The following is a 27173-nucleotide window of genomic DNA, read 5'->3' as shown; positions in this document are numbered from 1 at the left end:
CCTTCCACTCGGATGTGTGGTGGATAGTTCCATTCCTGCAGAAACTTTTGAACATTGTTGTCATCATTGTCCTCATCCTCACTGTCGTCGTCAGCAACCTCTCCACTCTTCTGTCGCTCTCGCTCGACCTGATCCTTATAGTGCGCTCTTTCCCACTCCAGTTTGATGCGGTATCGCAGCGCTGCTATGGCTTTAGCCTTGAGGACGCCTTCTGGCACTGTTTCCTTGTCTCCCAACTTGCAGTAAGTCTTGAAAATCACTTGCGTGACAGTTGCATGTATGTGAATGACAACTGCAGGCAGCGACTTGACCTCGGGCCAGCATAGTTGGTCTTGTGCAGCATTATCACGAAGATCTAGCTCAGGCACTAATTCCTTTATCCATCCTCGACATGCGTTCCACAACTCTAGCACTTCTGGACAGTCATGAAAGGCATGCCCTCGAGACTCAAAGGCTGCTGGTGCTCCATCTGTTCCACATCGTCGACAATCTGGAGAGACCGGGGTGTTGTACTTGTACTTGCTCTTGATTCCATTCGTCTGGTAGACATGGTGTGCAACCAGGTACAGGTGGTGTCGCTCATTTGTATATCTGTGTTTGCTGTGCAACCGATCAGAGAAAAAGCGATCCCACTGTTTGTCAGGAATAGGAGTGTGCTGGATATTCGGCCATGGTTTGCGGTCCATGAACCTGATGTGCTTGTAGATTGGCGGGCGAAGGTAAATGCTACGAGAGACAGGCTTAGCTATCCAAGCTTTCAGCGCATTGCATTCAATATACTTACGAGCCTTCTTGACCGTGAATAGAGCCATGGGGACATCTTTGCCAAAGACTGTCGTCAGTCCTCGAGCTTGAGCAAGTGCAGGAGGCACACGATCAGCAGGAGTGACCTTTCTTTTGACGTCCAGCTGTGCAAAAGCCTTGACAGCCTCAAAGACCGAGGTTCTTGCGCGTTGGATTGCAGTTCTATGGCGGATGTCAGTCGAGGCAAGAGGAGGAGCTTCCAAAAATTGTTCTGTCTGTTGGACAGAGGTCTTTCTGTAGTACGATTGGGCCATGTCTGTGAATATAGGCTTCCATCGTGCATCCTGTAGCTGCCATCGAGCCATCCATTTAGCCATGAGTGCCTGGCACTGGGTCCTAGGGTCAATTAGGTTCCAGCCTCCCTTGTTCTTGGGTCGGCGATACCATGCCAGCGAGACTCGAGAAACTTGATCATTCCACAAAATCTTCTTTGTCAACCTGTCAATCGACTTGAAGAAGTTTGGAGAAAAGGAGTAGAAAGGAGCAACGTGCCAAAGCTTGGAAAGAAAGTAAGTGTTGGCAACCGTCACTCGTCCTTGAAAGGAGAGACGTCGAAAGCGCCAGGTGCTAACCGTCGTCTGCATTGTTTGTAGGAGAGCTCGCTCAATGACTGGCAAGTCGCGACCTTTAGCTTGGATAACCACGCCGAGATGAACAAAAGGTTCATTAAAGGGACGAGCAATGAAGCCATTAAGGTGGATCACCATCGTAGCATTCGCCGTGAACGGGATCAGAGCCGTCTTTTGTCTGTTCACCTTGGCACCAGACGCATACTCATGCAGCTCGATAGCACGCAACACATGCTGTTCGTCTCCTGGAGCAACACCAAGCGTCGTATCATCAGCAAAAGCAGCCACTTTAAAAGGAATACCAACAGTAGGAATGCCCGTCGCGTGATGCTCATAGTACAGAAGAAAAGGTTCCAAGACAAAGTTGAACAGGAGCGGAGCCAGAGGATCACCTTGACGCAAGCCTCTGCGTGCCTGATACGGATTCGATTGGTTTCTGTTCATGACAATGGTGGCAGAGAGATCAGAGTAGCAGCTTCGCACCCAGGAACGAATGCGAGGGCCAAAGCCAAAGGCCTCTAGGACTCGATGCATATATGACCACTCGACACGATCGTACGCTTTTTCTTGATCAAGGGAGAGGATAGCAGCATCTCCTTTATCTCCAGACTGAAGAGAGAGAGCCACTAGTTCTAGCAACCTGACATTGTCATGACCTTGTCGTCCTGGAATAAAGCCAGTTTGCCATTCACCTATAACCTGTTTAGCTGCAGGATTGATGCGATTAGTCAGAGCCTTGGTGAAGATCTTGTAATCACATTGAGTCAGAGAGATGGGACGATAGTTTTGCATCAGTTCATTGTCACCCTTCTTGAAGATCAACGTTGTCAAGGCTTTCCGGTGAGAGACTGGGAGGTCACCACCTTCGACATCAACACTGTTAACGACTTCGAGCAATATAGGAGCCAATTCTCTCTTGAAGGTCTTGTAGAATTCGTAAGGAAGACCATCGGAACCAGGCGAGGATCTATCAGCCATCGAGTCTATAGAGGCTTCAATCTCCTGAAGAGAGATATCAGCATCAAGACTAGTGGTGAGAGCGGGAGGAATCCTGTCGGTGATTTCAGCCAACAAGAGATCCTGGGCGGCCTCGTCAGTGTGTCCAGAGGTGTATAGCTTCTCGTAGAAGGAGCGAGCTATTTCCTCCATTCCTTGTTGCAGAGTTGTGCGGTTGCCGGAACTGTCCTTGAGCGACAAGATAGAGCGCTTTGCATAGCCTTTCTTGAGCTTTTTGGTAAATTGCGGCGAGGCTCGTTCACCTTCTTCAATCCATTCGATCTTGGACAGAGTGATGTCTCGTTCCATGCGATACGCTTCATGTTTCCGTAGTTGCTCCCTCGCTTCGAAAAGATTGCTTATGGCGTCAGGGTCGTTTGGCTGGTTATCAAGGGCAAGATCAGCCTCTTTCAGAGTCTTTTGGAGGTCGATTCTTTCCCTAGTGTCATTGAAGCGCTTCTTTTTGCGATATCGTAGTCCTGCAAACAAGCACTTTTTCTTACAGTCATCCCAAAACTCTCCAGCGGACTGAAAAAGAGTAGGATGAGAGGCGCGTTTCCTCAGACAGCGAGATATAAGGGAGCGGATCTCGGTTTGGAAAGCAGGGTCGCGTAAGATTCGAGTGTCAAGGATGAGGACTGGCTTTGTGATCACTGCCGGATTCCGTGCTGTTGCTGCTGTTGGCTCATCATCATCGTCGTTACCAGTAGGCAGGGCAGGCATGGGTCGAGGCGGAGGGTTTGGACGTTTGGAGGTGTTTATCACAACTTCAACGATCCTGTGATCAGTCTTGATAATCGGCATAGTAGAGACCTTGTAACTAGAAACAGTGGGCAAGAGAGCATGAGAGACCATAATATAGTCAATCCTTGTCATGGTGCACCATCTAAGTCTCGAAACATGAGTGAAGTGGGTCTCGACAATATCTCCAGCGGGATCTCTAGAAGGAGGAGGAGCAACATCGATCACACCTAGTCTTGTAAAGAGTGGACCAAGGCGAGGCCAGCGGGTGGCTCTAACATCGTTGGTGGGAGGGTTGCGGTCTAGTGTAGTGCTGGTGACAGAGTTGAAGTCACCAAGGGCAACGAGAGGGTAGTCATCTTGCGTAAGGAGTTCATCAGGAAATTCTTCAATAAACTCTGAAAGGGAGACATCCGAAACATATGAACTCGGGACATAAATGTTGATCATGCGAAGACGTTCATCCATGTTGTCATCGACATACAGATCGATCGCTAAAATACGTCCATTGAGAAAGTCTTGTTTTAGAGTGTAGAAGAGACGAGGGTTGTTGATGAGGATCGCACAATGCTTTGTAAACACTGCTTTTCCTGCACCCCATTCTCTTGTCCACTGATTATTTTTGACTGTTGTCCATTGCGGATGCTGGGTATCTGTTTCCTGCAAAGCAATGACATCGTATGGCTGAGTCTTGAGCCATTGGAAGAGCGTCCTTCGTTTTTCTTGGTTGAAAATTGAACAGACGTTGAGTGTGCATACTTTTAGATTTTCAAAATCAATCATTGATTAAAAAAATAGTGAAAGCATACGGTTCTTGTGAGGGGAGCAAGGCACGCAAGGGGAGTTTGAGTCTTTTTTTTTTTTTTTTTTTTTTTTTGTTAAAGACTGCATAACTAAGACGACGACGGTTCAAGTGTTTGGTAATGATCTTATCTTTTGTACATGTACTCATTAATGTTCGCCTTCGGTACTAACCTTTGTGGAACATTGAATTAACAGGTCACCAGCTATCAGTTTATGCCATGAAGTACAAGGAAGGGCTGTATTATTGGTCAGCCATAGTGACTTCCTGACCCCGCTCAGAGATAATTATCTCGTAGCTTTGTTACTTGCGCTTTGTGCATCGCGCAAGGGATCAATGTTAGTTTCTTGCGAGTAGCCTTTGCCAAAGACGCTGCGGTCAGCTTTTAGGCTCCTCGCCCGGATGGAGGGAGCTTCTTTCCTGTCTCCTGCTGGCTCCTTAGATCAATGTAATCAACAAGAGCAAAGGTGAATCTAGAGGAAGTCTGAGGATGTTTATTATCTAAAGTCTCCTAAGTTGCTACGATGGTGCTAGCTATTTATACTAGTTGGCAGCGACGTGAGAGCAGGTACTAAAATGAGTAATGTATAATGAGTATACAGCAAGCAATGTGAAGAAGTCGTACGACTCCTCTTTGATCCCTTTTCCCTCTTGGTTGAGGTGACAGTTGTCCATTCCTCCTTGTCGAGGGATGGGATGTCCTTGTTGACCTTGGGACCCTTGGTAACCTTGGGAGCTTGAGGGACCGCAGGAGGGCCCTTGCGGGCGCGTTCGCAGGCAAGAACGCGCGAGCCATAATGACTCTTTTAGGGGCCGAGAGGAGGTCGAACTCGGGTGGTTGGGGGCAGGACTGCTTGACGTGGTTCTCCTCACCACACTTGTAGCAGTACTGGGGCCCATACCAGTGGAAAAGCGTGTTAATGCCCTCAGCTTGGGCCACGCGGGGGATAAGGAGGTCTCGAGGGGAGTCCCCAGAGAGCTCTAACACAAATTCGAAGGAAGGGAGCAAAAGAGTCTCCGATCCCTTGACGTAATGGAACTTGGTGTGGATTACACGGCCAAATTTACCAAAGATATTTTTGATATACTCCAGACGATCCTCCGGAGTAGAGAGGGTGATTCGGTCAACCCGAATCCTGAGTCGGCTTCCTGTGGAATGGACCGTATGATATGCTCTGACAGGAGCAGGATTGCAGGGGAGAGGAGGAGACGCAATGGCCTCGTCCACCTCTTTTTGTGTCCTCACGAGAACCACTACGACCCCTGGGACAACAGGGTCAAGACCAACTGCCTTGGGGAAAGCCAGGCGAATGGCCTCCACCACGTCAGAGACGAGGTGAGTCTTCCTGTCATACTTGACAGCGAAGGTGGTGGGAGCGTGGTGTGGGGTGAAAAACACAGAGTGCTCCTCAACCTCTGTGCTGAACGCACGGACAACTGCGTTCTTACGAAGTGCATTCCAACTGGTCTGCACTTCTTTCTTGGATAAGCTTTTGCGGGCCATCTCCGCAAAGCTCAGGGACTGCTTAATTTTATTGTTTTTTACTACATCCCCTGCCTGAGCCAGGGGATCGTGTCCCTCATCTACCTCATTCGAGGAAGACGGAGGGGGAGATGGCGGTGGAAGTCGATCCGCCATTAGATGAAGGGGAAGGGGGAGATAAAAGTAAGAGAATAGGCCTATCCGTTGGACTGACCGTTGCGAATTGGCTGAGTAAATTAAGTATTTCTTTAATTGCAAAAGGCGACCACGAATTTTATGGTGTGAAGGGGAAAGTGAGCTAAACGAGCCATTTCTGAAAATGATATTTTTTTTGTTATGATATTGTTGGTTAGGTATGATAGGAGATTTTGGGTCGTTTCGATGGGTTGTGAAGTCGGCCACTTCCAGCTACAGATAGATGAAATAACTCACTAACACAATAAAAAACAACACACTACTCAAAGATTGAACGAGAACAGTCAGTACTCAAATAGCTCTTGTGTAAAAGAAGGAACCTTTTATGATCTATAACTGCTAGCGATGAACGTTACGAAGGGCTCTTTACCTGAACGAGAACAGTCAGTACTCAAATGGCTCTTGTGTAAAAGAAGGAACAAGGAGCCAGATTTTCCAGAGATGTTGCTCGTTAAATAGTTGGTGGCGAACCTTCTCCACGTGACTAAAGCTAAAACCAATAGGTGTATCTTTGCTTAAGGGGCAAAAAGATAGAGAAAAGACAGGACAAAGAGTGTCAACAAGAATAACAAGAGGAAATAGAGGCAAATAGCCTTGACGACAAACAGCGCCATAGGATGCCAAAAGGGAAGATGGGAGCTTTATAGGTGAACTCACAAACTGAGTTACCGGAAGACAAATGCTTATTGTGAAAAGGGGAAAAAGAGAAATGGCAAGATAAACTGCAGGTCAAGAACAAGACAGATGGGGAAACTTAAGACTTATGGGTAAACTGAAGACTTTATTGAGAAAGAAGTTCTTTGGCTTTATAACTTAGCCTACAGGCCTGACTGTGGTGCTTTCTAGGTGAGGTGGACTCACCCATAACTTATAAGGCTTTGTACAAATATTCTTTTAACTGTGGATCGACGGAATGTCCCGATTAGTAGATGCAAAATAAAAATAAAAATAAAGGGTGAATCTATTTGACAACCCGGGTTGTCAAATAGATTAATTCAAAAATAAAATAGTTATTAATGACCTGCCACAACACGGATTGATCACGTGGTAATCGTTTCTGTTTCACGCGATTTGGAAGGGGCGACATGAGAAATGTATACTTGTCTTCATTCTTAAAATAAGCATGATGCTTAATCGGACGGGAATCGCCTTTGCTTCATTACAAGTAGGGGGTCTTAGTTTTTCAGCAAGAGCGACGAGAACGAGTGCTATAAATAGCAACATGACGGCTACCTTGCCGCTGTTCCAGAGGAACCGTTTATTTTCCTCGACTAGAACTATCGCTGGAGAGCAACAACTTGCTCGTGAGCCTCGTCCCATCCCACTGGATATTGGTAATGGACCATCTGTATCAACAGCGCCATCAGCAGGACCATCCTTACAGGCTTCAGGAGCAGAAGCAGCACTAGAATCAAATGTGGCACGTAGAACGTATCGAAGCTCTTACAGCAATGGCTCCTTCCTAGATCGCTTTGGGGGGCCTATCTTCAGTGTCCTTGTTTACTCTACTGCAGCCACTCTGGTAATGCATAATATGTACCATCATCTAGCTCTGGAAGAATACAGGATCGCATCCTCCCGGAAAGTCGCCGAGCTGGAGGCGGAAATAGCAGAGATCAAAGCCCAGCAATCGTCCAACACTGTCCAACATTCATTAGGGGGTCGTCACGAGTTTATCTAATGGTACAAACAGTAGATGCTTTGGTACACAAGTCCGTCTGGCGCGTATATGCCTTATTATATCGCAACTTCATGGAAGCACCTCCGAATTCGCACCCAGTGCTTGGCTCTTGTTTGTCTTGTCCATTGTACCAGCTGACATATATAGTCAATTTTCAAAAGTTTTCAACCCTTACTCTTAAAATTGTATTCAGATCTGTGTCATTATCACCTTAGCCGTATACAGTCAATACTCTGTTATCTTTTAGCATAAGCATATGGTCTGTCTTATTAAAGAAAACAATATACATTGCTAAAGTGAATATTACTACAGTCTACAAACCAAAAGTTCTGAGGTTCCCAGAAGATGACACTGCTGATAGTTTCGTTGTGCTCCTGTACCTGCACGGCCACCATTTGATCGTCAAGCCAAGTGAAAGATCAGAAAATTAAACCCTGGGATGCTTCAAACTCTATAATTGCGCTCAAATTGAGGATGCTATGCTATTACGGCCTCGGAAGGGATCTTGTCTTTCATTTAGAGATGAAGTGTATTATCAAACATTGGCGAGATTCTTCTAACTACTGTTTATTCTTATAGTGCTGTTGACCAATAGAGACAATATTTTTGAATCATACTTCATGCACCGCCGCAACTTTGGATAAAACAATTTTTGTCATTTTTCATATTTCTCGCTTTGTCTCTTTTTTCACCTACTTTCTCACGCAATAAAAGACCGATATAAAGGCTTTTCGAATGTTACCCGAACTTCCCACAGAGATTTTGGATGACATATTTTCATATCTCGGACAAGGAACACTTCGTTTCGCAGTGTCCTTGGCCTGTCGTCGCTGGTACCAAATTGCACAAGCTCATATCAGAAAAACAGTCTATATCTCCATCGCCGAGCTTAGCTATAGTCATGGACAGGGAGGTCCACTCGAAAGCCCATTTGGGAGAATGAAGAAACGACGCCACCTTAAACAATTTGCATGCAAATTAAAACAAAATCTACCGTCAGCATACTCCCTTGTCTACAGTTCGGGTTTATCACCAAAATTTGGTGCTGAATATTTGTACCCTGGAAAAGAAAAAGAGATTTGGCCCATCCTTGAGGATGCTTTAGCCGCTGCAACCTCATCACTTTCAGTATCATCTTTAGTAGCAGCTTCAAACAATAATAACAGCCTAGCCGATGATTTTAACAATAGTGGTGGTCTCAGGATTCGGAAGCTTGTCCTTGATGCAGATATGGATCAAAGTATATGGTCAAGATTGATGTCTCTTCTGAGCATGCTCGGTCTTGGGCTCCTTAGCCTACGGATAGAAAGCATCCCACTTAGGAGCATTGTCCCTATCCATGAGATCCTCAGACCATGTCCAAACCTTCGGAGTCTACGTATTGCGTCATTAACACCTCCGACAATTGATCAGGTGTCCCGACTGCAAGAGGATCGCGAAGAAGGGTCGAATACTAGGACCACTAGCATCATAAGCATCATCAAGCCAGGTAATGCTCCAACCATTAACAACGTTGCCATTGGAGTCAAGCGTCAGTGGCCATTGCAATCTGCAACGTTCGATAATTTGGCGTTGCCTCTGACAGCACTCGAATCCTTTGTTCAGAGTTGTCCCGATCTCATAGAGCTTCGAATCATCTGTGTCCAAGCCATGACTGCAACCGAGGCTATTCCTGGCCATATTGGGAACTTTATATTTCATAAGGAAAGAAGGGACCAGTTTTTTCACCGACTGTCATCATCAACGCCACCGCCAGTACTGCATTCATCGTTGTCAGTATTACAACCTTCTCTCTACTTGCCGAAGCTTAAAAGCCTCTATGTATCTAGAACTGCGACTTCAGCATTCCATCTTATGGAAGAAGTCGTCCCGATCCCACAATTCCCAAAGGTCGAACATTGGGGATTTTCTACCATGTGCATGGCTTGGTTTTTCCGGGCTTCAGCCTGTATATTATTGGATCAGCACATACAACAATTCAATCGCCTAACTACCCTTGAGATCTCAGGGTGCCGGGACGTCTACAATGACCTAGTCGGCAATACGTTCGAAACTTGGTTGCATCGATTGTTATGTTCAAGTCCCCAATTGGAGCATTTCAAGGCTCACAAGGTCAATTTCCCATTCCGAATGCTTTATGTGACTAAAGAGTTAAGAATGAAGCCATGGAGCATGAGCCTAATTTTCCCGCATGATGAGCATTATCATTATCAAGAACCTGAGAAAGTGTGGGCCTGCCATAAACTTAAGACTTTGCATATAACATTCGCAACCACGTACGATTCTCTCAAGGGATATGAGGAGATGGCACTTGTGGTTTTTGGATACATTAGTCGCGTCTGCCCTGAATTAGAGGATCTGTTGATTGATGAAGGTTTTTGTTTGAACCAGCATCCAGAATATCTCTGCCTCTTGTCAAGGTTGAGACGATTGAAGCGCTTGCAACTAACTGGTTTTGAACGTTCGACAGAGATGCAGCTCGATTGGATCAAGCGCTATTATCATTATATCCCACGGGAACAAATCAGATTCTACTGGGAACATGAACCTAACCAACTACGACTTTCTACTTCTCCTCCCTCCTCCCCGATAAGTACAAGGCCGTTGCAGAGACTTTGGAGGGTTATACAGCTACTCAACTCAATGTTTAGCAGCAATGACAGTATCAGTATGTCAGAACATATAGTTTTTCGAGCCTTTGCCGTGGAGGAGGAGGAAAGGGCCATGGAGAAGAAAAAGAAGAATAAAGAAGAAGCAGAGGAAGATGGGGAAGATGGAGAAGAAAGTGATGGAAAGGAGGTTATTGATGGTGTGGATATGACATATCTAGGTAAACTACAGGATTTGGTCAACTACTTCCAGGAGCGCCGCTCAAATAGAGATGAGTATTTGTGGCCAGAGTTAGAGACTATCAGTTTCTGCCTTCGTATGGATTATGGACAAGGCTACAGCAGTCGACAAACTAGCAACCTATACAGCATCATTAAGAAGTATAGGTCAGAAGTTAAAGTCATATTTACCTCAGCTAAAGCGCTCCAGAAGAATTATTTATTAGAGGAATAAAAAGCGATTTACAATGGTTAGTACTGTGCATGCATAGCTGGAAACTAAGTTTGCAATGGTAAGCAATGGTATTGTAAGAAGAATGGTTATATTAAACTTCTCTTGGTTCTCCTTGCCAAGTAATCCACTTTAGCAAATAAGATTCCAGGTAATTTTACGAATTAATTTTGCCTTGATGCACATATGCGATTTATGGACATGGTATTGCAAACCCATGCTCTTCTTCCTGTGAGGATCAGCATTCAGTCATGAAAGTGCTACAAATATAATTAATCTTTTCATCTTTGTATCTTTTTGTCCAAACTTTGTAGTGTCCATTTTTATAAGTAAAACTCTCCCAATTTATTAACGAGGACGTTGTTGTTGAAAAGCTCGCTGACTTGATGGATACTATTGTTGCTGCTGCTGCTGTTGTTGTGATGATGGTGGTGGCGGCTGTTGAATATTTCCACGTACAGCAAGACCACGAACATTATTAACAAAATGCCCAACAATCTCCATGAAGCGATCAGGTTGACGTCCATTGCTGTTTATCCGGATCTCACGTTGGCGTGCCAACTCTTCAGGATGTACAAATTCAATTTCAAGTTCATGCGTCATGTCCGGATTATTGTTGATCTTGTTTGGATTGAAATTAGTCGGACGCATCTGACTATAATTATGAGGTTGGTTACGATTATGACCATTAGCTGAATTTACAGTTTTGACTTGTGTCAAATCAATTTTGAAGTTGTTATGTCGATAGGATATCCTATCCTTATGGCGCTCAAGATGTGAAACTCCTTGAGGCGCCGGCACTTGAGATAAAATAAATAAATAAAAATAGAATAAAAAGGTTAAGTGATCGACCTAAAAGGATGGCCTCTTCGATAGTCTTTAAAAGAAGAATAAGCAAAGGAGGGCTATTCCTACCTGGCACTTCAACATTTACTGATATACGGAAATCAAAAGGGTTTCTTGGAGAAAATACATCAAGGTCTGCAATTCTATCCTTCTTGATAATGCCATTGGGTATGATTTTGTTCGTTTTTTGATCTACAGTGACTCTAGTCTTTCCATTTGGTGTTGTGTAAAGCTGGTCAATTTCATGTGTGTGCTGGTATCTAATTTGGCGTTCCTAAGGAAAAAGAAAAGAGAAAAGAAAATGTCAAATATGCCTTCTAGTTGCAATGTTGGATTCGCTACTACAGCCAGTACATTTCAGTATCTCTTATTACCGGCGGTTCTGTTCGCCGTGTTTGTTCCAATCTCCAGTTCAAAGTTTTGTTGAAATGAGCATGCTGCGCCTATATCAACCATTCAAGTTAAGAAACAAGGTTATAGATACAAAGGCTATCACCTACTTCCAAAGACTGCTTGATTTTTTTTTAACTTTGTGTTACCAATGTCATATCAGAAGAGAACTGGTACCAAGGAGGACGACCCTGTGGCACTAGCACTACCTCGCTTCTGACTGGGAGATCAATTCGTCTGCCTGTATTCTTATCAATCAGCACACCTAATTTTGCTTCAATCTTTTTTAGAAGACACGTTATTCGTTTTATTTAGTATTGAGGCGCCAACTAATTGAATAGAAAGATAAACAAATCTCACGCCTTTTTTTACCTCGACGTTAGCATGATGGCAATGCTCATATAAGAATTCACCGATTGTTCGGACTACATCGTCCATGACGTCTGTGCCAAAGAAGGCGTGATCGTTACGAGGCGGTCGTTGTGGCTGTGATTGTTGCCGAGCAGGTTGCTGCTGACGGGATTCATTAGCTGATGGTTTGTTTTCTCCAGAAGACCCATCAGCACTACTTGAGGCAGTTGTTGTTGCAGAGTTGACAACTGTAGCAGTAGTGGTCGCGTCTCCTACAATTTTTTCACCCGAACGCGCTTTCTTGGAAAGATGGCTGTTTTCATTCTTCACATCAGGAGTTGAAGTATCAGCATTATTGAATTGACCTTGTTGTTCCTCTTCTTCCTCCAAATGTCTTTTCCTGGTGACTTCCTGAGTTGACATTTCTGCGTTGGAATGAAAGACAAAGTAATAAAGATGATCTTTTTTTCTATTTCCTTTTTTATTTCCTTCGCCCAGTGATCTAAGCTGGAAGCGAAGCAGCAGCGATTTTTGAGAACAAGCACGTGCTGGTTAATTTTTTCAGCATGCTGGTTCGTTTTTCCAGCATGCTGGTTCGCATACTTGTTAAAATTTATTAAAATTTTTAACTTGCTTAACCAAGTGCTCCTCCATGTACTGCTACCTCAGACATCATTCGCATTTATTTTAGAATCTCGAGCATCAATAAAAGCTTGATTACTCACAGCTACAGAATGGATAATCCTCATTCAAACATTTGTCAGTTTTGTATATGCACATGCCTAAAAAAAGATGTCAGCCATAGTTTGGCATCTGTTTTAGAAATTAAGCGTTGCCATAGAAGTCCTTTATTTTAATAAAAAAGTTAGCTGCTACTGCTACAACTCTGTAATTTTTTTCAGGGCAGAGACAAAGCTATGATAAAATATGATGTTACGGAAGTTTTGATTGGTCATTCGGTTTCTGCGTGCAGACAGGATCCATCCGGCTCTGCTGAATAACCTTTCAGAATCATTGGAAGTAGCCTGGACAGAAAGGTATGCTCGTGCAAATGGAGCAATATAATCCATTCCTCTTAATCCCTTGTCCTTTTGCTCCTTCCAGTAAAGCTCAGGAGTAAAAGCAAAACGCGCGATGTCCATCATCGGCGTTCTTGAAATAGACGCATCATAATATACCATATCGACACTAACTATCGAATGGTAATATTCTTGTTCCAAAAGAGGAAGTTGATCCCAACATGCTCCATCTTGGGTGGCGGCAAACTTTTTTGCTGCATCTCTGGTCACCTCTAGAGCTTTCTTCCTGAGAGAGTCACCATTGGTTGTCATTATGTCTTTAATGATACTCAAGGTCACCGGGTTCAGGAATAGCGATATGAGCATAACATCGGGAATGTCATCCACGGCCCACATCGTATTGATAAGCCTGTTAAGGTTTCTCCAGAGCTCCTGTGCCGTCTCGGTGTCGTATGTGCGAGAGTCCGGTAGCAACTCTTTCAACTTCACATACATTTGTGACAGTTTTGGATGGTCGGTACTGCCCACCCATTCAGTGAATTTGACTGCATCTGTCATCATATGAATGATTTCACGGAGAGCTTTGACCTCATCACGATCGAGTAGGTTTGGCTCTAATTCCTTTGCTTTCAACCTTATCTCCCTTTTTCGGAGGATTCCATGCGATGGTAGGTGCGAGAAATTGCTTGAGAGTAAAGTAGCACTCTATTTGCCATCTTGTACTGGGAGTTCCATCTTGTAATGTTCCTCGACAGCAACTTGGCACCCTTGCCTTCCTGTTCTTCCACTAAGATAGACATCGCCGCGGCATTGCCTCTGAAAAAAACTGAAATATCTTGGCACTTGTCCAATAACTTCTTAGCGGGCTCGCATAGCTCCAAAGACTTATTGATGCAAAGCTGGATCTTATGTGAGGCGCATGCCAACCAGTGCACCCCCTTGTGATCTTCTTGGTAGAGAGCTATCGCTTTTTTTATATTAGCACCTTGGTCTGTTGTTACGCAAATGAGTCTTTCGCTCATATCCATGCTATCAATAGCCTCAGCTGGTAAATGAATCAAAAGACCACAAAAAAAAAAAAAAAAAAAAAAAAAAAAACGTTAAGAACGTTGCAATACTTATGAAAATATAAAGATAAGGGGCAGATGTATCAGCATTTCACTTACCAAACTTCCGGTGAATATTTTGGGATGTTTGCACCCCATAGACTTGTTCCATCCCTATTGCAATAGATACTGGCTCGAAATTTGGCGTGAAAAAATGCATTGTAGTCCCCAAGAACTTCCTGTGATCGACGCTTGTCCAGCAATCTGTCGTGACGGCAGCGTAAAGCTTATAATAGGTAATGTACTCTTTGATTTCGCGTCTCATCTCTCGAACTCGTCGATCCATCCTGTCTTGCATAGCCATTGTGGTAGGGATATTGAAATAAGGATTGGTCATTTCAATGATTGATCTGAAGATCGTCGAATTAACTGCATCGAATGCCACTCCATTGGAGGCTATGTGCAGTAAAAGCGTATCCTCGAATGCTTCTTGTTCATGAGGGAGCGGCTTCTTGAGGCTCTCATTAACAATCTCATCTCGTGCGATGTCGAATTTTGCCTTTCTTGGTGGAGCCACGTCAACTTCTTCCGGATCAGGTGGCAGCATGATACCTTTAACCCTGCTCTGGTAATTGCGAAATTCTTGGAGGGCACTATATAAATCGCCATGGCACTGAGTTAAGTGAACAGATCTTGAATATCCACTCCCAGTTTTCTTGTATGTAGTACCACAGATTACTCCATCTTTCAGGACCAGACACTGGAATTCTTCCTTGCTTGATTTGAAAAAATGACCAATCACGCTGTTTTTGCGAAAGGATTTTTGATTTGGAATCAGGGCTAATGCTTTTTGAGAGGGAGGGGCGTCAGAGAATTGTTCTGGCGTAGGAATGGTACCAAAATCCAGTAACTCGTACAAATCATACCATCCGTTTGATGCAAAATGACTATCCCTCAGCTCTCTCCGCCGGTTGGCCAATGCTTCAGCATCAATGGCACGTGTAAAGTCAAAAGAGGGAAGATTAATAGATCTTGAACGCGTAAAGTTAATATTGCGCAGTTGCGTGGAGCTCAATGTAGAAATCGAGGAGACTGAAGATGGGCCTGGTTTTGACTCCCGATATTGGGAGAAGCTGTTGGATGAACGGAGAGATGACAGTGGGGCTTGCTGTGCAGCAAGTAGCGTATGATTATAACGTGATGTAGGCAAAGCTGTTGATGATTGAGAACGTCCAAACGTCCTTGGTCTGGCATGATGAACCGATTGCGCAAATCCACCGGGAGGAGAAGAAGTTTTGATGAACCTCCTCTTTTCGCGACCATTGCTTACCATGGGTCTCATCGTCTGGGATGAAGACGAGATTGGGTTCGCACCAAGATAGGAGTCTAGTACCTCAAGCTCATCACACGGCATATCTTGCGTCTCGAACGATTCGCCATTGTAGGCTGCATCACTAGTTTGGGGAGAATCGATTCTATTTGCTGGAAGACTTTTCTGGAGTTGCATTCTTCGTTCGATTTGATTTCGGCGAGGTATAAGGGTCTCTTCCTCGTCCTCGTCCTCGTCCTCGTCACTGGTGTGCTCCTCCTGATACTCATTCCCCTCCTCGTGTCCATCCTCATACTCATCCTCATCTTCATCCTCATCTTCATACCCCTGTTCTCCATTCTCATCCTGGTGAAGAGGATCATGTGTATGATTTGCCATTATTTCTTAAAGATTTTGTGTGAAAGTAAAACGGGTAACAATGGAAAGAAGATAAAGAAGATAAAGAAGATAAAGAAGGAAAAGAAGATAAAGAAGATAAAGGCAACGTTGTAGCATTCAATTGGTGTTTGGTTTTGTGTAGCATGAAAACCTTTCTGTTCCACCAGCTGCAGTTAGCACGCCATTTTTGTTTTTTTGTGAAGAGGCAATGAAGGGTGACTATGGCTGACATCTTTTTTTAGGCATGTGCATATACAAAACTGACAAATGTTTGAATGAGGATTATCCATTCTGTAGCTGTGAGTAATCAAGCTTTTATTGATGCTCGAGATTCTAAAATAAATGCGAATGATGTCTGAGGTAGCAGTGCATGGAGGAGCACTTGGTTAAGCAAGTTAAAAATTTTAATAAATTTTAACAAGTATGCGAACCAGCATGCTGGAAAAACGAACCAGCATGCTGAAAAAATTAACCAGCACGTGTTTGTTCTCAAAAATCGCTGCTGCTTCGCTTCCAGCTTAGATCACTGCTTGAAGTTCGCCTTGATCGCCTTAAGGGGATCATATGCCTAAACTTCTAAAGCCAAAAGCAAGAGTAACAAGATCTTTTTCCATTGATCTACAATCAAAAGCAAAAATCAACTCAACATGGCAAATCCATGCAAGGGCTTATTGAGACAAAGAAGCAATACAATAACGGGATCAGCATGGAGCATCGTATCTTCATATGGCATTTGTTTATCCCGGACTCCTGCTTCTGTCCGATATCTCACTGCTTATGCTGCTAATTTAAGGAATGGACCTTCTGGCCTATGGAATAAGAAGGATAGTGACAACAATGGCGATAAGGATCCTTTTGACAAGCTTGGAGGCGAAAGTGCTCGTCCTATTAGGTTTAAGGAGAGGGAATACAACCGAGATAATAGTAGTAGTAGTGATAGAGACTCTGGAAAGTTTGGTCGACCATCCTTTGGCCAACGTGACTTCCGTAACAGATCTTCAGCAAATTCCAATTTTTTTGAACGAGAGAATAGAGGTAGAGACAGAAATAATGTAAGAGATAGAGATCAAGACAGATATGGAGATAGCAGTAGTAACAGCAGTTACAGCAAGAGGAATAATGATACCAGCTCATTTAAACCACGTGAATCATCATCGTCATCAGCGCCAAACGACTCAGGCATTCCTAGAGGTAGTAGCAGCCCAAGAAGTAAAATATCAAAGGACAATGATTATCTCTATTCGCCCAATGTCGTCTTACCAGCTCTGATGAATAATTATCGAAAGTCATATACATTATACTATTCGAAAATACTGGAACAGAAAAGGAAAAAGTAAGTCCAGTACTTCACTCCTTTGCCACAGTATTCTTTTATTTCCTGCACGGACTGCAAGTATAGAAAGATATCAAGTAAATTAACCTTTTTTTTTTTTTTTTTAAAAAAAAAAAAAAAAAAAAAAGATTGAGAGAAGACCCTGTAGCAGATTGTATTGCGGCAGCCATGGATAAGCACGTTAGAGTGGTCAAGACAACCAAACATGACCTTAATGAAATGGCTGAGCAGCGTCCTCATCAAGTAATGAACGTTTTCTTTCCTTTTCTTTCCTTTTCTTTCTCTTTTTTTTTTTTTTTTTTCAAAATGATCCCTCATCAGCAACTATATCTTCTATCGTCTCTGACTTTTTTTTTTTTTTTTTTTTTTTTTTTTTAGGGCGTGGTTTTGGAAGCTTCAAAAATGCCTATGATCAATGTCGTCGGACTAGGTCCGGTCTCCACTTTGAATGAATATCAACTCGTGGGTAAAAAAGCAAATGAAGTAACGGACTTTCAAAGGCGAGAAGATGAGCCTCCAGTTTGGATTGCGCTCGATGAAGTCGTTGATCCACAGAATCTAGGTGCCATCATGCGCACAGCCTTCTTTTTGGGTGTCGACGGCGTTGTTGTCTGCGAGAAAAATAGTGCTCCACTTTCTGCGGTTGTTGCAAAAGCCAGTGCCGGCGCCTTGGAAGTGAGGCCTACTTATGCTGTCTCTAGTTTGATGAAGTTTATTCAGGTGGGTTTATAATCAAAAAGGAGCAAAAGACAAAAAAAAGAGGAGAAAAATATGAAACTAATGCTATTAATTTTATTTTAACTATTGATTTGATTAGAATTCACAAAAGAATGGATGGCATGTTGCAGGTGCTCATGTTACTTATGGCTCCAAGCGAAATCGTCCTATATATACCTGGCCCGAAACAGGCGTAGATCAACCCACGATTTTAGTCTTGGGAAATGAAGGCAATGGTCTTCGGAAACAGATTGCTAATCAGTGTGATTCATTTATTCAGATCCCAACGTTAAGTCCTTTTGCCTCTGGAGTCGACTCTTTGAACGTCAGTGTTGCAGCAGGCATCATCCTCTCAAAATTGATGGGCGGGCGGTTTTCACACTTGCCAAAGAACCTGAAAAAGTTCCCACATCGTGACCGATCACAAATGAAAGGCGCAGGCGGCATAAACAAAGATGAAAATGAGGATGAGGGATATGGGGACGACAACGATGACGATGGTAATGACGATAACGACGATAATTATGATGATGATGATGACGACGATGATGATGATGATGACAACGAGGATGAAGGCAGGGAGGAAAGTGCTCAAGCCGCAAAGGTGATCAAGAATCACAAAGGCGATCATCTTCCGTTCTAAGAAGCCATAAAAATAAACTACTTTTTCTTACTATTTTTTTTTTTTTTTTTTTTATTTATTTATTTATTCTCAATTGTAAACTTTTTTCTATTAAAAAGCGGATACGCTCGAGACGGAGGTTGGATAAATTAACTCTACATGATGAGTCTCTAGAAGTGCACGTATTTGTTCTTGTCGTTTGTAGAGCATTTCATCCTTGGTGTTCGAGAACGCAGATGACCAAAGTGGTAAAGATGATTTCAAGATCGTGTCCTTGTCGCAGTGAAGCTTCCGAAGAGTTGGCATATGAGTCAACAGTTCAGCAAGTTCATCAGGAGCCCAAGTACGTCCCTGTTGATTCAGGAGAGCCAATGATTTCAGTTGAACTTTGGGTCCAAATCCCTTCTTGATCAAATGCTCGATCCCTTTCGCAGGGATACCCAAATGAGTCAGTCGAGGTAAGGTCTCAAGCTGAGCCTTTAATTCTTTGAGAGGGTCACTGAAACGATGACATCGCCGAAGATGGTACATAGGATAACCATGATGGTGCATGACAGAATAAGGGTCTTGAATAATACCAGAAAATGATTGGTTGCTATTGCTGCTACTGTTGCCGTTGCTGATAGTGCTGGTTCCAGCGATACCAATGGAGGTAGTGGTGCTACTGATACTACTGCCATTAGTGACCTGAGGTGTGCTCCCGTTCCGAATATGATGAGGGTTAGGCGACATGTGATGATAAAGCTGTGGTTGTAAATGCTCATTGCTGACACGAATACTATCTATAAACATATGTCCTCCGATCTCTAATCTTGCTAATGTCTGAGAACATGCCCAAAGCCTTTTGTTGCTGCTGCTGTTACTGTCACTACCATTGAGACTGTCATCATTAGTTGTGTTCGGCCTCGGAGAAAGCTCTTGAAAGATGTTAAGAGTTGGTTTCGAAAGACAGAGGCTGAGATCTTCTAGTTTCTCACAAGACTCGAAAATAGGTAGAATGCCTTCATCTGTGATATGTGGACACCACTGTAAAGACAGTTTGACAAGACTAGGGCCTTGATGAGCCGCTAAAGTTTTCATAACAACGTCCTCTAACTGTCGCATGTAAGCAAGTCGAACACTCTTGAGACGGAGTCCATATTTAACGGGATTTCCTTTCTTTGACATTGCTGCTGCTGCTGCTGCTGCTGCTGCTGATGATGATGATGATGAGGATGAGGATGTCACAAGAGCATCAAAGGGAACAGGAAGGTGAGCTCCATCCATAGTAGTGAATAGCTGCTCAAGGCTCTGAGAGTGAAGGTGAGGGACTGAGCTCAGAGACAAAGATTCTAAGTGAGGTGTAAGAGTGAGAATGGATTGCACGATCTGACGCCTCAACTTTGGACAATCATGTAGATTCAGCTCTAGTAATCCAGGCATATGCTGCAAGAGCGTAGCGCACTCTCGATCTGCGATTGCGCAAGAGTGTAAAGTCAAAGATTCAAGGACTGGATGTGTGATGCTTCCGGTCTTGCCTTTAGGAGAAAGAGGATCAGAATCACTAGATAATGATGATGTAGATGATGCTGCCGAGTTGGAATAAGTTGAGGAAATTGATGAGGATGATGAGGATGATGAGGATGATGACGAAAGTGTTGTTCCTGAGGTGGATAGCATTGTCGTAGATTGTTGAGGTTGAAGTCGAGGCTGATCCTCTTGAGGTTGCCAAGCCTGGAGATTTGCCAACAATGCGTCGATCTCGGCCTGAAAGGACGCATCATAATCCCGACGTATATCTCTCTGCAAGATTTCTGCTCTCGTTAACGAGAGGACCTTCAATGTCGCCCCACAGCAAGCAAATAACTCCTCAAAAGCTGAAAGCATTACGGTGCCTGTCACTGCAAAGGATAGATCTAATCTTTCAAGCTGCCGATTTGAAAATCTCCTTGCAACGACTTTGATAACCTCTGTTTCTAATCCTTCAAGACTAGTTCTTTTTGGTTTCTTGAGCAAGAGATTGGATTGGTGCTGTTGCATATATCCACGGCTAAGTATGTTTGATCCATGAAAATAGTGTCCATGAAGGCCTGTACCCGATGATGATGATGACGACGATGATGATGCGACCATTGGACTAAGTTTTTTGTTGATAACTTCAAACTTGAAGATCTTAAGCATCGGTAAAGCACAAAGTAGATCGTCCAGGCGTTCAAGACTCATTACTGTCTTTGAAATACTCAGATGTGTTAGGTTCAAGCTGGTGCACATCTGGATTTGGATCAGATGATCTTGAACTGGCGGCCCTGTTACTGTCGAGGACAATGGTGATATCGTCGCTGTTGTACATGGAGAGTGATAGTGGGCAACCACTAGATTTGACAAATCCATGGACTTTATGTAAGGACCAAATTTGTTCAAGTTCAAGAATGGTACAGCCTTTTGGTGTTGATGTTGCTGTTGTTGTTGTTGTTGTTGTCGTTTTTGTTGGGTATTCCGAAGCTCAGACTCTACGAAGCACAAACTATGGGAATATTGGTAGTGATATTGGTAATGATGGTACCGTACGGCATAGTAGAGGAAAGGAGTCCATGCCTCGTACCAGTTCTTGCACACCCGCGACGCAAGCGCTAGATCCTGTTGCTGTAGATGTTGCTGAATCAGGAATGCTATCTCTGGTATGAGGACTGCCTTCTGCCGTGGACTTCGACTGGGCGTCGAAGAAGTCATCGTATCCAACGACAAGTCAATAGCGACGCCCATTATTATTAAAGGAGAAGGAGGAGAGGAAGAAGATATGGAATGAAAGAAGGTGGATGAAAAATGAGGGAAAAGGAGAAGGAAGGAGTGAGGGGAGTGGATTGAGAAACGATTGTGGAGAAAGTTGAGGGGGAGGGGAACATTTTTTTGTTTTATCCCAATTAAAAACAAAAACAGTCCAGGCCTTTTTAGTGGCCTCGTGCTCGTAGTGATGAATAAATAAAGGAGAGAATGGGAGGACGAGGAACAAGGGTAGATGCGGGACAAAGGCAAGACTCACAAATAAAGGAGATATTGGATGAGAAGCCTTGAGCACTCGAACGATATTATACTTGATATCTGACTATGTTGTGCTTATAAAGACCTCTATTAGTTTTACCTTTATATCCATGCCCATGGCAAATGCATTCATGCTACCTCTACATGGCGCTCAAAGGCCAAGTACAATATCAAGGACGAAACGTCGGATTGTGTGCTTCGTTTTCCTCATGCTCGCTCTTGAAGAAAATTGAGCCTAAGGCTTGACCAAACGAAAAAAATAAAAATAAAAATAAGGCCAAGTCTATAATGTCTGTCTTTGAATGTGTCTGAGGGAAGGTGCCGTGTATAATGGGATGACGAATAACCGACCTTCAAGGTCAAGAACTGTTCATGCTTTTCACTCTCGAAATAATAATGAAAAAAAAAGTAAGGGTTGGCAGGGGTATAGAAATAGAATTGAACCAACAAGAGTAGAGTTCATGCGTGTTTAGCTTGTTTGATGGAGTTCGTCATGGGAAAGCGAACACAACACGTTTATATTTTGTTGTTTACTTCTATCAGTCGTAGATGCAGTCAATGTCTGCCTCGCGTATGAGAACTTACACTCGGATGGACAAGTTTGATGCTTTTTATTTACCTCCTCGTTCACGATATGCCCTCATGCTCTCCTTCTTCAACCCTCGCTTATTTTGTCTGCTCCTCTTTCACTTTTTCTCTCCCCTTATTGCTCAACCGGAGCTCTATCTGTAATAGGCTTCAAATAGCTGTAGGTATTTATATGTACTTGACAGTCTTTACTTCCTCAACCCATCCACCATTCTCAATCTTTTAATATTACCGATTGTTATGGTGTAATGACAAAAATAGCTGCAGTATCCTATTCCAGTGTCTCTTGCCTCGCTGTCCAACGGATGAATTGGAAAAAGAGAGACAACCGAAGTCACTGTCAGGTTTGAGGTCTATCGAAGTCATTTTCTCGGAGCAATATCCAGACATTTAAGCAAAAACATTGCACCAAGCAAATTTCATTCATTTATAACTTTCCAGAACACATCTTACCATCACGTGGGATGTAGAGATCGGCCCAGCAAGACACAGCGCTTCGAGGGTATCCTGAGCAGCCTTTCCAATTTGATGGTTGTCTACAGCTTCATATTTCAAAATTATGGAATTGGCAGGTGGCCTTGATGAAGTTGACTTGTATCACAGCACTGCACCTCAATGTTTAATCTTATGAAAACTGAAATTGCCGGTTTTACTGTCCACACCAAGGTTAACCAATTCTTTCGCATGTGAAGCCATGGCAAAAACTCAGGTACGTTGATTAGATACAAGGTTGGGCGTTGGTAACTATAGGAAGCCGTGTGATTTGAACGGAGTCAGGCTTGGATAAGCTGACTGATCTGAATCACCTAAGATACTTGTGGTTCAGTGGCGAGTGCCAGTGGATGGGACCAGAAGAAGCGATCTGAATGGTAAAGAACTGATCATGCTCGAAGGAAGTAACCAGCTCCATGTACAAGGATCCAGCCATCACCCAATCAACCTATGAGATCTTTCATAAGAATGATATGTTAGTCATCCTAGATGAACATGTCGAAGGAGTAAACTAAGGAATTTTTGAGGTGCCAAACAAAAAAAGCTGTTTGACATTATCACGTTGTTTTCATCGCTTAGCAAGGACATATATCGATGATTATCAACAATTATGTATATTCCATAGCCCTGGTAGAAGAGCCTTCTTCCCTTTATCGCTTTTTCACTATCGCCTGCATCTTTGCCATGGAGACCGTAGTTGTTCTAGTTACTATACTTACATATGTGTATATGTAAACAACTTTTTCCCATTATCTCTGCTGATCAACCAAGGTTTGTGTTTCCTTTTTTTGGATGCCATGAAGTTGACTGATAAGGAAAACTGTCTAAATGAGCATTGCTCAAAAAGCACGTTCCATCTCGGCTCTAACATGTTACTCTCAATGCGTCTGGGCAGTTGTCGTGGTTTTTAAGTACGCGCATCGCCCCTAGATGTATTGTTAAAAGGAGAAGGTAGCCACTTAGACCACAAATATAACGATTTAGTTTTAGATCCCTTTGTGAGCCGACGTTATTAAACCTGTGGATGTAGCGTATTGAATGTAAGGCTTGCTGACCCAGAGGTGGACACGATAACGGGATAACGGCGGATAGTCGAGAGACGTAAAAAAAAAAGAAGAGCAAATGGATAGGATACGGAGTAATGTTTTTTAGGGCGTTATTTACCATTTATCGTCCCGTGCAGATTGCTTCGTATACTCTCGCTTGCATACTGATCAAATGAAACTTAATTAGCAATGTATACATTAGTAATATCCTTTATTAGGATATGAATACTGGGTTCAAATCAGTAATGTTTAAATGTCAAGATGGAGACCATTGTTTAACATTTTAAACAGAAAGAGAAAAAAGAACATGGATATTTCTTAACTCGGTGTTGTATTCAATTAAGTCATAGGAGCGAGAAGGTGATGGCGTAAGTTCAGGGCTATTAATACGGTGCAACCATTTTATCGTTGGCCATGATCAGTTTTATCAAGCCAATCCTTTTTATTTCTGGTTGTTTTTGTTTTTCTTTTTTAATGTGTTTATCGCATATGTACGATGTACGACATATTCAACGGGCGTTCTCCTTCTCCCTTTTCCTCTGCTGATAATCGTGTTCTGTGGAAAGTTTCTTACGAAGCTGCATGAATAATGGGCAAGGGAATTTTTCTTTAATCCGTGCCCCTCCGCTAAAAATACGATTTAATAGACTGGCAATGGTGTGACAACAAAGGACAGAGAGATATAAATAATTTTTTTTCACTTGACCCATGTTTCGCCTATGCCGGACAAGGAAATTGAACACAAACAGAAAATGCTTGTTAAAAATAATATTTGTTCGCTTGTATTCCTTCCTCTCCTTGACGGATGTAGGTCGTCAAGGCTTTTCTCTCATCCTCACTCTCATTCTCATCACTAACAACAACAGCAGTAGCATCACCGTCCTTACATTATAGCATATTCACTATAGCCAAACCAATCGGTCACCTACCGATCAACATCATTTCCTCATGATATTTTACTTTATTTTATATGTATAGCACAAATTGAACAGGTTTATTTTACTTGTGTTTTTTATCTTTTTATTTAATTGGGCTACCGATTCCTTTATTTTTTGTCTCGTCATCTGGCGTATTTCCCTTTTCATATAAAAACGCCAACAGATTCCCCCCAAAACGCTCTCTTCTTCCCGTCTTTTCTTTACATCTTTACATCTTTATATCCTTCCTACTTCCTCATCCTTCCTTCCTTTACAGAGCTTGAGCCATATTCCCCCCCTCCTGCAATTATCTCATCCTTTTTACCTTCCATTTGCTCGCATCACATTGACTCGACATTTTGCTCACACTCTCTTCCAGGTACATATCAACTTTTATATACTTTTTTCTCCTGATAAAGCAGCATACACAGATACACACTCGATTCCTCAGTTCATTCATTTCCTGTCGTATGACTTGCATGGAACACTGAAGAGCTGAAGAATGATAAGGAAGGAAAAAAAAGGGGAGAATAAGCCTTGGATTTCTCAGCACCACAACAGCACTAGTTCCTTTTTTTTATCATCTTAAAGTGTTTCCAGGATGCTGTGGACAGGAGCACCTTATTGTCACACTTTGGAAACCACTAGAGGATGTGGACCTGTGGTTGCTTCATTTCACTTGGAACCACTAAGGAAAAAAAGAGCAAAAAAAAGAGCAAAAAAAACACTTCATGCAAAAAGTCTTCATTTACCAATCAATCAGCCAACCCCATAACGGTCCAATATACATCAACATTATATGTTATATCTATATCATACCATCAATATCTGATCCATCATCGAATCTAAAAAAAAATTATTAACGGAAAACTAATTTCTGATTATGTTTTTTTTACACAAAATTTAATGATATTTCGCAGTTTTAATTATTACAAGACAAGATGCGTTTTATTACAATCTCGTTGGCTGCTGCTGCCGTGTCGGCTCTTCTGCTTGGTGGTGTTGAGGCCGAGTCATGTGATGCTGCCCAATGTGTCTTCCCTGCCTGTGTTTGCCCCTCAGCTGACCCTCCCAAGGGTATGGATCCCAAGACTGTTCCCCAGTTCTTCACTTTGACTTTTGATGATGCTATCCAAGCACAGACTGTGCCTGTGGCTGCCAAGTTGATGGAGAATCACAGAAACCCTAATGGATGCCCTATCAAGGCCACCTGGTTCACCCAGACCCTCTATTCTGATTACTCTTTGATTCAACAGTGGCATGCTGCAGGAAATGAGGTTGCTGGCCACACCATGAACCACATTGGAATTCCTCCAGCTGGTAAGTTTCCTTTCCTCCCCCCTACGCTCCCTTCTCCTCTTTTCCTTTTCCAAAATCCTAAATAGCATGGTTCCTTTTTTTTTTTTTTTTTTTTTTTTTTTTTTTAATGGAATGAATCCCTTTACTGATCTATTTATTTATTTTGAATGTATAAAAATAGAGGAAATCACTGGTAACCGCATGTCCATCAATGCATTTGCTGGTGTTCCTTTCGCAAAGTTGAACGGATTCCGTGCTCCATTCCTCAACTACTCAAAGGCAACGTTCGATATTCTCGCTCAAGAGAAATTCCTTTACGATTCTTCAGTCTCGGCTTTGCCCACGACTGCTTTCTGGCCCTACACTCTCGATTATGGTCTTGCAAACGATTGCTGGAACGGTATCTGTGAACAGGGAGTCAAGTTGCCCGGCATGTGGGAAATCCCAATGCATGCTATCATGGACGGCAGTACACCCCCAAAGCCCTATAGCATGGATCCTCAGTTGGCTGGAACCTCGGCTCAAGTCGCACAGTGGCTCAAGGATAACTTCAATACTCATTACACAGGAAAGCGCTCACCCTTTGGTATTTACCTTCACCCTATCCAGGTTGGCGAGTCTGTAAGCATGTTCAAGGAGTTCTTTAACTGGGCTGGAGCTCAGAAGGATGTCTGGTTCGTCACCAACCAGCAGATGTTGGAGTGGATGAAGAACCCGGTCCCGGCCTCTCAATTGGCAGATCAGCCCTACATGAAGTGCAACCAGCCTGCAGTCGGAAAGGAGATCTGTAACGGATTGGATGATACCAAGGCTGGATCGATCGATAAGGGAATTTTGGAGGTGTGCAACTTTGCATCAGGACCTTGGTCAACCTGCTATGGATGCCCAAAGGCTGAGCCTTCAGTAACAACGCCCGTTCCTGAACGTGTCGTCGCTGCAGGTCAGACAGGTTACCGCACCCCCGTCCCTGCTAACTGTGCAATGGAATGGTGGGACCCTGTTGCAGCTCAGTGCTTGTGTGCTAGCTCCAACTGCACATTCACTGACATCTCTGTGAAACCCACTGGCACTCCTTCTGGTTCCTCCCCATCACCTTCTTCCACCGGTGGAGCAAAGCCTGACACCAAGCCCAGCGGTGCTGCTGCTCAGTTCTCGACTGCAACTTGGGCCAATGCTGGATTGATTGTTGTTGCTGCTGCTGTAGGCCTTGTTCAGATGCTTTAAAAAAGACCAAAAACCAAAAAACCAAAAAAGCATAGTTTGATTTATTCTGTCATTTACATGTATTATCACTAATAAAAATAAAGACCACCCTTTGAGTGGCATTGTTTGCATATCAAAAAAAAGTCTTTTCATTTGCTTTGTTGGACGCGTCTGAGGTGTGTGTCCGTATGTACAAGAGAAAAAAAAAAAGAGCTTCTTTCTTTTTCTTTTCTTTTTTTTTTTTTTT

At 43.2% G+C, this 27173-nt stretch overlaps 7 protein-coding genes across 7 annotated transcripts; 4 read left to right on the top strand and 3 right to left on the bottom strand.

The window, feature by feature from the left end:
• Positions 1-4396: 4396 nt before the first annotated feature.
• On the bottom strand, positions 4397-5927 carry BCR41DRAFT_222783 (hypothetical protein). The gene has a single exon (XM_022020018.1). The coding sequence runs from the start codon at positions 5549-5551 to the stop codon at positions 4484-4486; it is 1068 nt and encodes a 355-aa protein (XP_021884192.1). The 5' UTR covers positions 5552-5927; the 3' UTR covers positions 4397-4483.
• Positions 5928-6696: 769 nt separating this feature from the next.
• Positions 6697-7537, top strand: BCR41DRAFT_348282 (hypothetical protein). Its single transcript, XM_022023260.1, has one exon. It carries the CDS (start codon positions 6714-6716, stop codon positions 7269-7271), a length of 558 nt encoding a protein of 185 aa, XP_021884191.1. The 5' UTR covers positions 6697-6713; the 3' UTR covers positions 7272-7537.
• A 469-nt stretch (positions 7538-8006) lies between these two features.
• BCR41DRAFT_419941 (hypothetical protein) lies at positions 8007-10334 on the top strand (the record flags this gene model as incomplete). Its single annotated transcript, XM_022029830.1, has 1 exon — positions 8007-10334. The coding sequence occupies one exon, from the start codon at positions 8007-8009 to the stop codon at positions 10332-10334; it is 2328 nt and encodes a 775-aa protein (XP_021884190.1).
• A 312-nt stretch (positions 10335-10646) lies between these two features.
• Positions 10647-12358, bottom strand: BCR41DRAFT_348281 (CYTH-like domain-containing protein). Its single transcript, XM_022023259.1, has 5 exons — positions 11940-12358; positions 11717-11848; positions 11552-11620; positions 11247-11451; positions 10647-11131 (listed from the first exon to the last, which is right to left on the bottom strand). The coding sequence occupies exons 1-5, from the start codon at positions 12339-12341 to the stop codon at positions 10725-10727; spliced, it is 1215 nt and encodes a 404-aa protein (XP_021884189.1). The 5' UTR covers positions 12342-12358; the 3' UTR covers positions 10647-10724.
• Positions 12359-16309: 3951 nt separating this feature from the next.
• On the top strand, positions 16310-18402 carry BCR41DRAFT_419939 (hypothetical protein). Its single transcript, XM_022029829.1, has 4 exons — positions 16310-17024; positions 17153-17267; positions 17403-17744; positions 17842-18402. The coding sequence occupies exons 1-4, from the start codon at positions 16339-16341 to the stop codon at positions 18382-18384; spliced, it is 1686 nt and encodes a 561-aa protein (XP_021884188.1). The 5' UTR covers positions 16310-16338; the 3' UTR covers positions 18385-18402.
• A 50-nt stretch (positions 18403-18452) lies between these two features.
• Positions 18453-21219, bottom strand: BCR41DRAFT_222700 (hypothetical protein). Its single transcript, XM_022020017.1, has one exon. It carries the CDS (start codon positions 21103-21105, stop codon positions 18475-18477), a length of 2631 nt encoding a protein of 876 aa, XP_021884187.1. The 5' UTR covers positions 21106-21219; the 3' UTR covers positions 18453-18474.
• A 4146-nt stretch (positions 21220-25365) lies between these two features.
• On the top strand, positions 25366-26947 carry BCR41DRAFT_368490 (hypothetical protein; the record flags this gene model as incomplete). The annotated part of the gene is made up of 2 exons (XM_022026385.1): positions 25366-25744; positions 25905-26947. 2 exons carry the CDS (start codon positions 25366-25368, stop codon positions 26945-26947), a joined length of 1422 nt encoding a protein of 473 aa, XP_021884186.1.
• Between the last annotated feature and the right edge of the window lie 226 nt (positions 26948-27173).

Source organism: Lobosporangium transversale (assembly GCF_002105155.1).
Source record: "Lobosporangium transversale strain NRRL 3116 chromosome Unknown BCR41scaffold_7, whole genome shotgun sequence".
NCBI lineage: Eukaryota > Fungi > Mortierellomycota > Mortierellomycetes > Mortierellales > Mortierellaceae > Lobosporangium > Lobosporangium transversale.
This window is presented reverse-complemented; position numbering and strand designations above follow the sequence as displayed.